General features: G+C 41.1%; 1 protein-coding gene across 5 annotated transcripts in view; it reads left to right on the plus strand.

The window, feature by feature from the left end:
• The window catches only part of ECHDC1 (ethylmalonyl-CoA decarboxylase 1), an 83,360-nt gene that overhangs the window by 27,339 nt on the left and 42,221 nt on the right, over positions 1-13,800 (plus strand). For 3 of the 5 annotated variants that reach the window (XM_026504769.4, XM_026504768.4, XM_044386309.3), the window contains exon 4: positions 13,354-13,406. The exons of the other annotated variants lie outside the window; for them this stretch is intronic. In XM_026504769.4, coding sequence (XP_026360554.1) covers positions 13,354-13,406 — 53 coding nt within the window. The remainder of the gene's footprint in view (positions 1-13,353; positions 13,407-13,800) is intronic. 5 annotated transcript variants of the gene reach the window in all.

The raw sequence follows: 13,800 nt of genomic DNA on the forward strand, positions 1-13,800 counted from the left end.
GGCGGCTGGCGGCTGGTGGTGTTAGAAACACAAAGGTCAGAGCCGCCACGGCCCTGGAAGTGAGGGCTGGGATGCCGGGTGTGGGGCGCACATCCCGGGACGCTGCAGGGTTGAGCAGCACCAACAGTAACAGAGTTAAAGTGGCCAGAACATCAGTGGAGAACGGGCCCCGATCCCTCTGTTCTGAGACAGAGGCTGAGATTCAGCCGCTGCTGCTCTGACTCTCAGAACTGGCACAGCAAACCGCCAGGGAAAGCCACCAGAGAACAAAAGCCTGGAAATACCAGCTCACAGTGTGCCCACCCCCATCCCCCCTCTCAGGGGACACGGAGACTCTACCCAAACAGGGTTGCCTGAGTATCGGTGCGGCAGGCCCCTCCCCCAGAAGGCAGGCTGAAAAATCAAGAAGCCCACATCCCTAAGATCCCTATAAAACAAGGGTGCGCGGCCTGGGTCCCGGTCAATAATTTGGGCTCTGGACAACCCCGCAACCTCTCCTCATCAGAATGACGAGAAGGAGAAGTTCCCCCCAGCAAAGAAAAGACAATGAGTCTGTGGCCTCTGCCACAGAACTAATTGATATGGATGTAACCAAATTATCAGAAATGGAATTCAGAGTAACAATGGTCAAGATGATGTGTAGACTTGAAAAAAGTATTAATGAAAATGTTAATGAGAATATAGAATCTCTAAGGGCGGAAATGAGAGCGAATCTGGCAGATATTAAAAATTGTATGAGCCAGGGGCGCCTGGGTAGCGCAGTCGTTAAAGCGTCTGCCTTCGGCTCAGGGCGTGATCCTGGCGCTATGGGATCAAGCCCCACGTCAGGCTCTTCTGCTGTGAGCCTGCTTCTTCCTCTCCCACTCCCCCTGCTTGTGTTCCCTCTCTCTCTGGCTGTCTCTATCTCTGTCAAATAAATAAATAAAATCTTTAAAAAAAAAAAATTGTATGAGCCAAATGCAGTCAAAACTAGAGGCTCTGATGGCCAGGGTCACTGAGGCAGAGGAACGTATTAGCGAATTGGAGGATGGGTTAGTAGAAGAAAAAACGAAAATAGAAGCTGGACTTAAAAAAATCCACGCCCACAAATGTAGGTTACGGGAGATTACTGACTCAATGAAAAGATCCAATGTCAGAATCATCGACATCCCTGAGGGGGTGGAGAAAAACAGAGGTCTAGAAGAGATATTTGAACAAATTGTAGCTGAAAACTTCCCTAATCTAGTGAGGGAAACAAACATTCGTGTCCAAGAGGCAGAGAGGACCCCTCCCAAGCTCAACCACGACAAACCTATGCCACGTCACGTCATAGTGCAATTCGTAAATATTAGATCCAAGGATACAGTATTGAAAGTGGCCAGGGCAAAGAAATTTCTCATGTACCAAGGGAAAGGTATCAGAATTACGTCAGACGTGTCTACACAGACCTGGAATGAGAGAAAGGGTTGGGGGAGCATTTTTAAAGCTCTTTCAGAGAAAAACATGCAGCCAAGGATCCTTTATCCAGCAAGGCTGTCATTCAGAATTGATGGAGAAATAAAAACCTTCCAGAATCACCAGTCATTAACCAATTTCGTAACCACGAAACCAGCCCTACAGGAGATATTAAGGGGGGTTCTATAAAGGTAAAAAGGTCCCAAGAGTGATACAGAACAGAAAGTCACAACCGATACAAGCAAAGACTTTACTGGCAACATGGCATCATTAAAATCATATCTCTCGGGGAGGAGTTAAGATGGCGGAGGAGTAGGAGACACCGTTTTCAGCCGGTCCTCCGAGTCGAGCTGGATAGGTACCAGACCAGCCTAAACAACCACGGCACCAGCCTGAGACGCAGGAAGACGCATCTGGATCTCTACAAATGAACATCTCCAGCGCTGAGTATTGAGGTACGAAGCGGGGAGCCGTGAAACTGTGCACAGATATCGGAAGATAAACGGAAGGGGGAGGGAGCCGCCGCGTTCGGGCGCCGGGAAGCGGCAGCCACTTGCACGAGAGAGCGGGCGGGCTCGTGGTCGGCACCCGCAAAACAGCAGACTGAGACCGTGAGCCGGGTGCGCGCGCCACCAGGCATCTCGCGGAACACCGGAATCCCGGTGCGCTCACTGGATCCAGTCTGAGACCGGGAGATCCGGGAGCGCGCGCGGGGCGGCTGGCGGCATTAGAAACACAAAGGACAGAGACGTGCTGGCCCTGGAAGTGAGGGCTGGGACGCCGGGTGTGGGGCGCACATCCCGGACGCTGCAGGGTTGAGCAGCACCAACAGAAACAGAGTTAAAGTGGCCAGAACATTAGTAGAGAACGGGCCGCGATCCCTCTGTTCTGTGACAGAGGCTGAAATTTGGCCGCTGCTGCTCTGACTCTCAGAAGAGGCACAGCAAACCGCCAGGGAAAGCCGCCAGAGAACAAAAGCCTGGAAATACCGGCTCAGGGAGTGCCCATCCCCATCCCCCCTCGCAGGGGACGCCGAGACTCTACCCAAACATGGCTGCCTGAGTATCGGCGCGGCAGGCCCCTCCCCCAGAACACAGAAGGCAGGCTGAAAAATCAAGAAGCCCACAACCCGGGCGCCTGGGTGGCGCAGTCATTGAGCGCCTGCCTTCGGCTTAGGGCGTGATCCTGGCGTTCCGGAAAGGAGTCCCTCATCGGGCTCCTCCGCTGGGAGCCTGCTTCTTCCTCTCCCACTCCCCTGCTTCTGTTCCCTCTCTCGCTGGTTGGCTGCCACATAAATAAATAAATAAAATCTTTAAAGAAGAAGCCCACATCCCTAAGATCCCTATAAAACAAGGGGCACGGCCTGGGACCCAGTCAATAATTTGGGCTCTGGAAACCCCGCAACCTCTCTTCATCAGAATGACAAGAAGGAGAAGCCCCCCCCCCCAGCAAAGAAAAGACAGTGATTCTGTGGCCTCTGCCACAGAAATAATGGATATGGATGTAACCAAATTATCAGAAATGGAATTCAGAGTAACGATGGTCAAAATGATGAGTAGAATTGAAAAAACTATTAACGAAAAGGTTACTGAGAATATAGAATCCCTAAGGACAGAAATGAGAGCGAATCTGACAGAAATTAAAAATTCTATGAGCCAAATGCAGGCAAAACTAGAGGCTCTGACGGCCAGGGTCGCAGAAGCAGAGGAACGGGTTAGTGAATTGGAGGATGGGTTAATAGAGGAAAAAATGAAAATAGAAGATGGTCTTAAAAAAATCCACGCCCACGAATGTAGGTTACGGGAGATTACTGACTCAATGAAACAATCCAATGTTAGAATCATCGGCATCCCCGAGGGGGTGGAGAAAAACAGAGGTCTAGAAGAGATATTTGAACAAATTGTAGCTGAAAACTTCCCTAATCTAGCAAGGGAAACAAACATTCGTGTCCAAGAGGCAGAGAGCTCAACCATGACAAACCTACGCCACGTCACGTCACGTCATAGTGCAATTCGCAAATATTAGATGCAAGGATACAGTATTGAAAGTGGCCAGGGCAAAGAAATTTCTCACGTACCAAGGCAAAAGCATCAGAATTACGTCAGACCTGTCTACACAGACCTGGAATGAGAGAAAGGGTTGGGGGAGCATATTTAAAGCTCTTTCAGAGAAAAACATGCAGCCAAGGATCCTTTATCCAGCAAGGCTGTCATTCAGAATTGATGGAGAAATAAAGACATTTCAGAATCGCCAGTCACTAACCAATTTCGTAACCATGAAACCAGCCCTACAGGAGATATTACGGGGGGTTCTATAAAAGTAAAAAGGCCCCAAGAGTGATACAGAACAGAAAGTCACAGCCAATACAAACAAAGACTTTACTGGCAACATGGCAACATTAAAATCATATCTCTCAGTAATCAGTCTTAATGTAAATGGTTTGAACCATCCCATAAACGCCACAGGGTTGCAGATTGGATAAAAAGAAATGACCCATCCATTTGCTGTCTACAAGAGACTCATTTCAAACCCAAAGATGCATTCAGACTGAGAGTAAGGGGATGGAGTACCATCTTTCATGCAAATGGACCTCAAAAGAAAGCTGGGGTAGCAATTCTCATATCAGATAAATTGGATTTTAAACTACAGACTATAGTTAGAGATGCAGAAGGGCACTATATTATTCTTAAGGGAAGTATTCAACAAGTGGATATGACAATTATAAATATATATGCCCCCAACAGGGGAGCAGCAAGATACACAGCCAACTCTTAACCAGAATAAAGAGACATATAAATAAAAATACATTAATAGTAGGGGACCTCAACACTCCACTATCAGAAATAGACAGAACACCCTGGCAAAAACTAAGCAAAGAATCAAAGGCTTTGAATGCCATACTCGACGAGTTGGACCTCATAGATATATATAGAACACTACACCCCAGAACCAAAGAATACTCATTCTATTCTAATGCCCATGGAACATTCTCAAGAATAGACCATGTTCTGGGACACAAAACAGGTCTCAACCGATACCAAAAGATTGAAATTATCCCCTGCATATTCTCAGACCACAACGCTCTGAAATTGGAACTCAACCACAAGGAAAAATTTGGAAGAAACTCAAACACTTGGAGACTAAGAACCATCCTGCTCAGGAATGACTCGATAAACCAGGAAATCAAAAATCAAATAAAACAATTTATGGAGACCAATGAGAATGAAAATACAACAGTCCAAAACCTATGGGATACTGCAAAGGCAGTCCTAAGGGGGAAATATATAGCCATCCAAGCCTCACTCAAAAGAATAGAAAAATCTAAAATGCAGTTTTTATATTCTCACCTCAAGAAGCTGGAACAGCAACAGAGGGACAGGCCTAATCCACACACGAGGAAGCAGTTGACCAAAATTAGAGCTGAAATCAATCAAGCAGAAACCAGAAGTACAGTAGAGCAGATCAACAGGACTAGAAGCTGGTTCTTTGAGAGAATCAATAAAATTGACAGACCCGTGGCAAGACTTATCCAAAAGAAAAGAGAAAGTACCCAGATTATTAAAATTATGAATGAAAAAGGAGAGGTCACGACGAGCACCATTGAAATTGGAAGGATTATTAGAAATTTTTATCAACAGCTATATGCCAATAAACTAAGCAATCTGGAAGAGATGGAATCCTTCCTGGAAACCTATAAACTACCAAGATTGAAACCGGAAGAAATTGATTCCTTAAACAGGCCAATTAATTATGAAGAAATTGAGTCAGTGATAAACAACCTTCCAAATAACAAAACTCCAGGCCCAGACGGTTTTCCTGGGGAATTCTACCAAACATTCAAAGAAGAAATAATACCTATTCTCCTAAAGCTATTTCAAAAAATAGAAACAGAAGGAAAGCTACCAAACTCATTTTATGAGGCCAATATTACCTTGATCCCCAAACCAGGCAAAGACCCCATCAAAAAGGAGAATTACAGACCGATTTCCCTAATGAATATGGACGCCAAAATCCTCAACAAGATACTTGCTAATAGAATCCAACAGTACATTAAAAGGATTATCCATCACGATCAAGTGGGATTCATACCTGGGATGCAAGCGTGGTTCAATATTCGCAAATCAATCAGCGTGATACATCATATCAACAAGAAAAGACTCAGGAACCATATGATCCTCTCAATTGATGCCGAAAAAGCATTTGACAAAATACAGCATCCTTTCCTGATTAAAACCCTTCAGAGTGTAGGAATAGAAGGTACATTTCTCAATCTCATAAAAGCCATCTATGAAAAGCCTACTGCAAATATTATTCTCAATGGGGAAAAGCTGGAAGCCTTTCCCTTAAGATCAGGAACACGACAAGGATGCCCACTCTCGCCACTATTATTCAACATAGTACTAGAAGTCCTTGCAAGAGCAATCAGACGACAAAAAGGGATCAAGGTATTCAAATTGGCAAAGAAGAAGTCAAAATGTCTCTCTTTGCAGATGACATGATACTCTATATGGAAAACCCAAAAGAAGCCACTCCCAAACTATTAGAAGTTATAGAGCAATTCAGTAACGTGGCAGGATACAAAATAAATGCTCAGAAATCAGTTGCATTTCTATACACGAATAACGAGACCGAAGAAAGAGAAATTAGGGAATCCATCCCATTTACAATAGCACCAAAAACCATACGTTACCTTGGAATTAACTTAACCAGAGACGTAAAGGACCTATATTCTAGAAACTATAAATCACTCTTAAAAGACATTGAGGAAGACATAAAAAGATGGAAAGATATTCCATGCTCATGGATCGGAAGAATTAACATAGTTAAAATGTCCATGCTACCCAGAGCAATCTACACTTTCAATGCTATCCCAATCAAAATACTAAGGACATTTTTCAAAGAACTGGAACAAACAGTCCTTAAATTTGTATGGAAACAGAAAAGGCCCCGAATCTCCAAGGAACTGTTGAAAAGGAAAAACAAAGCTGGGGGCATCACAATGCCAGATTTCGAGCTGTACTACAAAGCTGTGATCACAAAGACAGCATGGTACTGGCACAAAAACAGACACATAGACCAATGGAACAGAATAGAGAGCCCAGAAATGGACCCTCGGCTCTTTGGGCAACTAATATTTGATAAAGCAGGAAAAAACATCCGGTGGGAAAAAGACAGTCTCTTCAATAAATGGTGCTGGGAAAATTGGACAGCTACATGCAAGAGAATGAAACTTGACCACTATCTCACACCATACACAAAAATAAACTCCAAATGGATGAAAGACCTCGATGTGAGACAGGAATCCATCAAAATTCTAGAGGAGAACATAGGCAACAACCTCTACGACATCAGCCAAAGCAACCTTTTTCATGACACATCCCCAAAGGCAAGAGAAACAAAAGATAAAATGAATTTATGGGACTTCATCAAGATTAAAAGTTTCTGCACATCCAAGGAAACAGTCAGAAAAACTAAGAGGCAGCCCACGGAATGGGAGAATATATTTGCAAATGACACTACAGATAAAGGACTGGTATCCAAGATCTACAAAGAACTTCTGAAACTCAATACACGAGAAACAAATAAACAAATCAAAAAATGGGCAGAAGATATGAACAGACACTTTTCCAATGAAGACATACAAATGGCTAACAGACACATGAAAAAATGTTCAAAATCATTAGCCATCAAGGAAATTCAAATCAAAACCACACTGAGATACCACCTTACGCCAGTTAGAATGGCAAAAATAGACAAGGCAAGAAACAACAATTGTTGGAGAGGATGTGGAGAAAGGGGGTCCCTCCTCCATTGTTGGTGGGAATGCAAGTTGGTACAGCCACTCTGGAAAACAGTGTGGAGGTCCCTTAAAAAGTTAAAAATTGAGCTACCCTATGATCCAGCCATTGCACTACTGGGTATTTACCTCAAAGATACAGACGTAGTGAAGAGAAGGGCCATATGCACCCCAATGTTCATAGCAGCAATGTCCACAATAGCTAAATTGTGGAAGGAGCCGAGATGCCCTTCAACAGATGACTGGATTAAGAAGTTGTGGTCCATATATACAATGGAATATTACTCAGCTATCAGAAAGAACGAGTTCTCAACATTTGCTACAACATGGACAGCACTGGAGGAGATAATGCTAAGTGAAATAAGTCAAGCAGAGAAAGACAACTATCATATGATTTCTCTCATCTATGGAACATAAGAACTAGGATGATCGGTAGGGGAAGAAAGGGATAAAGAAAGGGGGGTAATCAGAAGGGGGAATGAAACATGAGAGACTATGGACTATGAGAAACAAACTGAGGACTTCAGAGGGGAGGGGGGTGGGGGAATGGGATAGACCGGTGATGGGTAGTAAGGAGGGCACGTATTGCATGGTGCACTGGGTGTTATACACAACTAATGAATCATCGAGCCTTACATCGGAAACCGGGGATGTACTGTATGGTGACTAACATAATATAATAAAAAATCATTAAAAAAAAATAAATAAATAAAATCATATCTCTCAGTATGCAGTCTCAATGTTAATGGCTTGAATGCTCCCATAAACACCACAGGGTTGCAGATTGGATAAAAAGAAATGACCCATCCATTTGCTGTCTACAAGAGACTCATTTTGAACCTAAAGATACATTCAGACTGAAAGTAAAGGGATAGAATACCATCTTTCACGCCAATGGACCTCAAAAGAAAGCTGGGGTAGCAGTTCTCATATCAGACAGATTGGATTTTAAACTAAAGACTATAGTTAGAGACACAGAAGGGCACTATATTATTCTTAAAGGATGTATCCAACAAGTGGATATGACAATTATAAATATCTATGCCCGCAACAGGGAAGCAGCAAGATACACAAGCCAACTCTTAACCAGAATAAAGAGACATATAGATAAAAATACATTAATAGTAGGGGACTTCAACACCCCACTATCAGAAATAGACAGAACACCCTTGCAAAAACTAAGCAAAGAATCAAAGGCTTTGAATGCCATACTCGACGAGTTGGACCTCATAGATATATATAGAACACTACACCCCAGAACCAAAGAATACTCATTCTATTCTAATGCCCATGGAACATTCTCAAGAATAGACCATGTTCTGGGACACAAAACAGGTCTCAACTGATACCAAAAGATTGAAGTTATCCCCTGCATATTCTCAGACCACAACACTCTGAAATGGGAACTCAACCACAAGGAAAAATTTGGAAGAAACTCAAACACTTGGAGACTAAGAACCATCCTGCTCAGGAATGACTCGATAAACCAGGAAATCAAAAATCAAATTAAACAATTTATGGAGACCAATGAGAATGAAAACACAACGGTCCAAAACCTATGGGATACTGCAAAGGCAATCCTAAGGGGGAAATACATAGCTATTCAAGCTTCACTCAAAAGAATAGAAAAATCTAAAATGCAGTTTTTATATTCTCACCTCAAGAAGCTGGAACAGCAACAGAGGGACAGGCCTAATCCACTCACGAGGAAGCAGTTGACCAAGATTAGAGCAGAAATCAATGAATTAGAAACCAGAAGTACAGTAGAGCAGATCAACAGGACTAGAATTGATTCTTTGAGATAATCAATAAAATTGACAGACCACTGGCAAGACTTATCGAAAAGAAAAGAGAAAGGACCCAAATTAATAAAATTATGAATGAAAAAGGAGAGGTCATGACCAACACCGATGAAATTTGGAAGGATTATTAGAAACTTTTATCAACAGCTATATGCCAATAAATTAAACAATCTGGAAAAGATGGAGGCCTTCCTGGAAACCTATAAACTACCAAGACTGAAACAGGAAGAAATTGATTTCTTAAACTGGCCAATTAATTATGAAGAGATTGAGTCAGTGATAAACAACCTTCCAAATAACAAAACTCCAGGCCCGGATGGTTTTCCTGGGGAATTCTACCAAACATTCAAAGAAGAAATAATACCTATTCTCCTAAAGCTATTTCAAAAAATAGAAACAGAAGGAAAGCTACCAAACTCATTCTATGAGGCCAATATTACCTTGATCCCCAAACCAGGCAAAGACCCCCTCAGAAAGGAGAATTACAGACCGATTTCCCTAATGAATATGGATGCCAAAGTCCTCAACAAGATACTTGCTAATAGAATCCAACAGTACATTAAAAGGATTATCCATCATGACCAAGTGGGATTCATACCTGGGATGCAAGCGTGATTCAACATTCGCAAATCGATCAACGTGATACATCATATCAACAAGAAAAGTCTCAGGAACCATATGATCCTCTCGATTGATGCAAAAAAAGCATTTGACAAAATACAGCATCCTTTCCTGATTAAAACCCTTCAGAGTGTAGGAATAGAGGGTACATTTCTCAATCTCATAAAAGCCATCTATGAAAAGCCTACTGCAAATATTATTCTCAATGGGGAAAAGCTGGAAGCCTTTCCCTTAAGATCAGGAACACGACAAGGATGCCCACTCTCGCCACTGTTATTCAACATAGTACTAGAAGTCCTAGCAACAGCAATCAGACAACAAAAAGGGATCAACGGTATCCAAATTGGCAAAGAAGAAGTCAAAATGTCTCTCTTCGCAGATGACATGATACTCTATATGGAAAACCTAAAAGAATCCACTCCCAAACTATTAGAAGTTATAATATAGATATAGTAATGTGGCAGGATACAAAATCAATGCTCAGAAATCAGTTGCATTTCTATACACGAATAATGAGACTGAAGAAAGAGAAATTAGGGAATCCATCCCATTTACAATAGCACCAAAAACCATACGGTACCTTGGAATTAACCAGAGACATAAAGGACCTATATTCTAGAAACTATAAATCACTCTTGAAAGACATTGAGGAAGACATAAAAAGATGGAAAAATATTCCATGCTCATGGATCGGAAGAATTAACATAGTTAAAATGTCCATGCTACCCAGAGCAATCTACACTTTCAATGCTATCCCAATCAAAATACTGAGGACATTTTTCAAAGAACTGCAACAAATAGTCCTTAAATTTGTATGGAACCAGAAAAGGCCCCAAATCGCCAAGGAACTGTTGAAAAGGAAAAACAAAGCTGGGGGCATCACAATGCCGGATTTCAAGCTGTACTACAAAGCTGTGATCACAAAGACAGCATGGTACTGGCACAAAAACAGACACATAGACCAATGGAACAGAATAGAGAACCTAGAAATGGACCCTTGGCTCTTTGGGCAACTAATTGTTGATAAAGCAGGAAAAAGCATCTGGTGGAAAAAGACAGTCTCTTCAATAAATGGTGCTGGGAAAATTGGACAGCTACATGCAAAAGAATGAAACTAACAACTCTCTCACACCATACACAAAAATAAACTCCAAATGGATGAAAGACCTCGATGTGAGACAGGAATCCATCAAAATTCTAGAGGAGAACATAGGCAACAACCTCTACGACATCAGCCAAAGCAACCTTTTTCATGACACATCCCCAAAGGCAAGAGAAACAAAAGAGAAAATGAACTTGTGGGACTTCATCAAGATAAAAAGCTTCTGCACAGCCAAGGAAACAGTCAAAAAAACTAAGAGGCAGCCCACGGAATGGGAGAATATATTTGCAAATGACACTACAGATAAAAGACTGGTATCCAAGATCTACAAAGAACTTCTGAAACTCAATACACAAGAAACAAATAAATCAAAAAATGGGCAGAAGATATGAACAGACACTTTTCCAATGAAGACATACAAATGGCTAACAGACACATGAAAAAATGTTCAAAATCATTAGCCATCAGGGAAATTCAAATCAAAACCACACTGAGATATCATCTTATGCCAGTTATAATGGCAAAAATTGACAAGGCAAGAAACAACAATTGTTGGAGAGGATGTGGAGAAAGGGGATCCCTCCTCCATTGTTGGTGGGAATGCAAGTTGGTACAGCCACTCTGGAAAACAGTGTGGAGGTCCCTTAAAAAGTTAAAAACTGAGCTACCCTATGACCCAGCCATTGCAGTACTGGGTATTTACGCCAAAGATACAGACGTAGTGAAGAGAAGGGCCATATGCACCCCAGTGTTCATAGCAGCATTGTCCACAATAGCTAAATCGTGGAAGGAGCCGAGATGCCCTTCAACAGATGACTGGATTAAGAAGTTGTGGTCCATATATACAATGGAATATTACTCAGCTATCAGAAAGAACGAATTATCAACATTTGCTGCAACATGGATGGCACTCGAGGAGATAATGCTAAGTGAAATAAGTCAAGCAGAGAAAGACAACTATCATATGATTTCTCTCATCTATGGAACATAAGAACTAGGATGATCAGTAGGGGAAGAAAGGGATAAAGAAAGGGGGGGTAATCAGAAGGGGGAATGAAACATGAGAGACTATGGACTCTGAGAAAAAAACTGAGGGCCTCAGAGGGGAGGGGGGTGGGGGAATTGAATAGACCGGTGATGGGTAGTAAGGAGGGCATGTATTGCATGGTGCACTGGGTGTTATACGCAGCTAATGAATCATCGAACTTTACATTGGAAACCGGGGATGTACTGTATGGTGACTGACATAATATAATAAAAAATCATTAAAAAAAAAGAACAAGTATTTTTATTTGTCATTCCTTCCTTTCGGATGAGGAAACTCAGTTAAGACTTGCTCCAATTCATGTTATTATTAAGCAGTAGCACTAGGATCCAAACTCAGCTCGTCCACTCCCAGTTGGTTTTGCCATGCTGAATCTGAAGTCTTGGCAGAATGTGAAATTTCTAGTAGGTTTTGGGAGTTTACATGAAAACAAGAGTTGAAGCAATGGGGGTGGATGAGACTTCCAAGGAAGAAATTGTAGATAGAGAAAGGGAATCATGGATTGGATTTTAGGGGAACACATGCATTTACAGATATTAAATTACTTATTTATCTGAATAAGAAGAGACAAAGAAGAAAACTGGAAGGGAACAATCAAAGAAATAGGAAGAGAATCAAGAGTGGAAAGTACTGCTAGAAACTATAAGAGGCCTTTAAAATACAGAAACTGGTCAAAGCAACATACCTATGTTACAGAGACAAGACAATAAGGATAAGGATAAGTTATTTAACAAATAGATTATTAGAAACCTTTGAGGGGAGTCTTTTGAGAGAAGGCTGAAGACTAGATTACACTAGGTTGAAGGAAGTATGTGAGTTAAAAAAGAGAAGGTAGTGAGTTTAGACTACAGTTGACCCTTGGAGAATGCAGGGGTCAGGGCCCCCGAGCCCTGTGCAGTTAAAAATCTGCATGTAACTTTTGACTCCCCAATAACTTAAGTTCTAATAGTTTACATTGAGTGGAAGCCTTACCAATAACATAAACAGTTGATTAACACACATTTTGTATGTTATTTGTATAATATACTGTATTTTTACAATAAAGTAAGCTACAGAAAATGTTATTGAGAAAATTATAAGGAAAAGAATACACATTCACACATTCACCACATTCACAGTCCTGTACTATAAAAAATCCACATGTAAGTGGATCCATGCCATTCAAACCTGTGTTCAAGGGTCAAATGTACTTTAAAGAAATTTTTTTTTATATGTTCTTAGGGGGTCAGAATTTGGGATAATAAGTAAGTTCATCTTATGTCTCTTTCTCCCAAATTACCTGAGTAGAATGTGATTTGACTGTCACGCCTAAGTCTTTGCTAATACCTCATGTAGAGCTGAGCTCAAGGAGCCCTAGAAGGTCAACAAAATCTAATACTGCATCATTTGCATTTCTGACAGCATCAAAGAGTTTTAAGTGAAAACCTCATTAAAAAAAAAAAAGTTGGGCATATTTTTGGCTTCATTACTTTCTAAATCCTGAAAAAAATTTAAAAATTTCTTTTATAATACATTTACATTATACCTTTGTGTTTATGCTTATTCTTTAAAGGATGGAATGGCCTTGTGTATGTTCATGCAAAACACCTTAACAAGATTTATGAGGTAACGTATCTTTCTTTTTAAAATATGAAATCTAAAAAACAAAAAGAGCTCTTGTTCTGTTTTGCACCAGTTAAAAAATACCTGATTTTCCAATTATATTTATTTTAATGGTGAACTGTTTACTTGTGCTATCAAGGAAAGTCCTTTAATTAAATGTTAGTGAGGTATGCATAGGTATTTAAAAGAAAGGAGAAGGGAGAGATAAAAAGAATTTTAAGACAGCACTTTTCCTAAAGAGAGTTTATTACTAGCTATATTTACGTATAGACTTGGGAAAGATAAATAGTGATTTTAGATCAGAATAAAAACACTGGTCAAGAGAGGACACATAAAGATTCCCTTATATTCAAAATTAGAGTGTATAGTGAAGTGATCTATATCCAAGGAGAGAGAA

The sequence above is a fragment of the Ursus arctos genome, unplaced genomic scaffold (assembly GCF_023065955.2).
Source record: "Ursus arctos isolate Adak ecotype North America unplaced genomic scaffold, UrsArc2.0 scaffold_13, whole genome shotgun sequence".
In the NCBI taxonomy this organism is placed as follows: Eukaryota; Metazoa; Chordata; class Mammalia; order Carnivora; family Ursidae; genus Ursus; species Ursus arctos.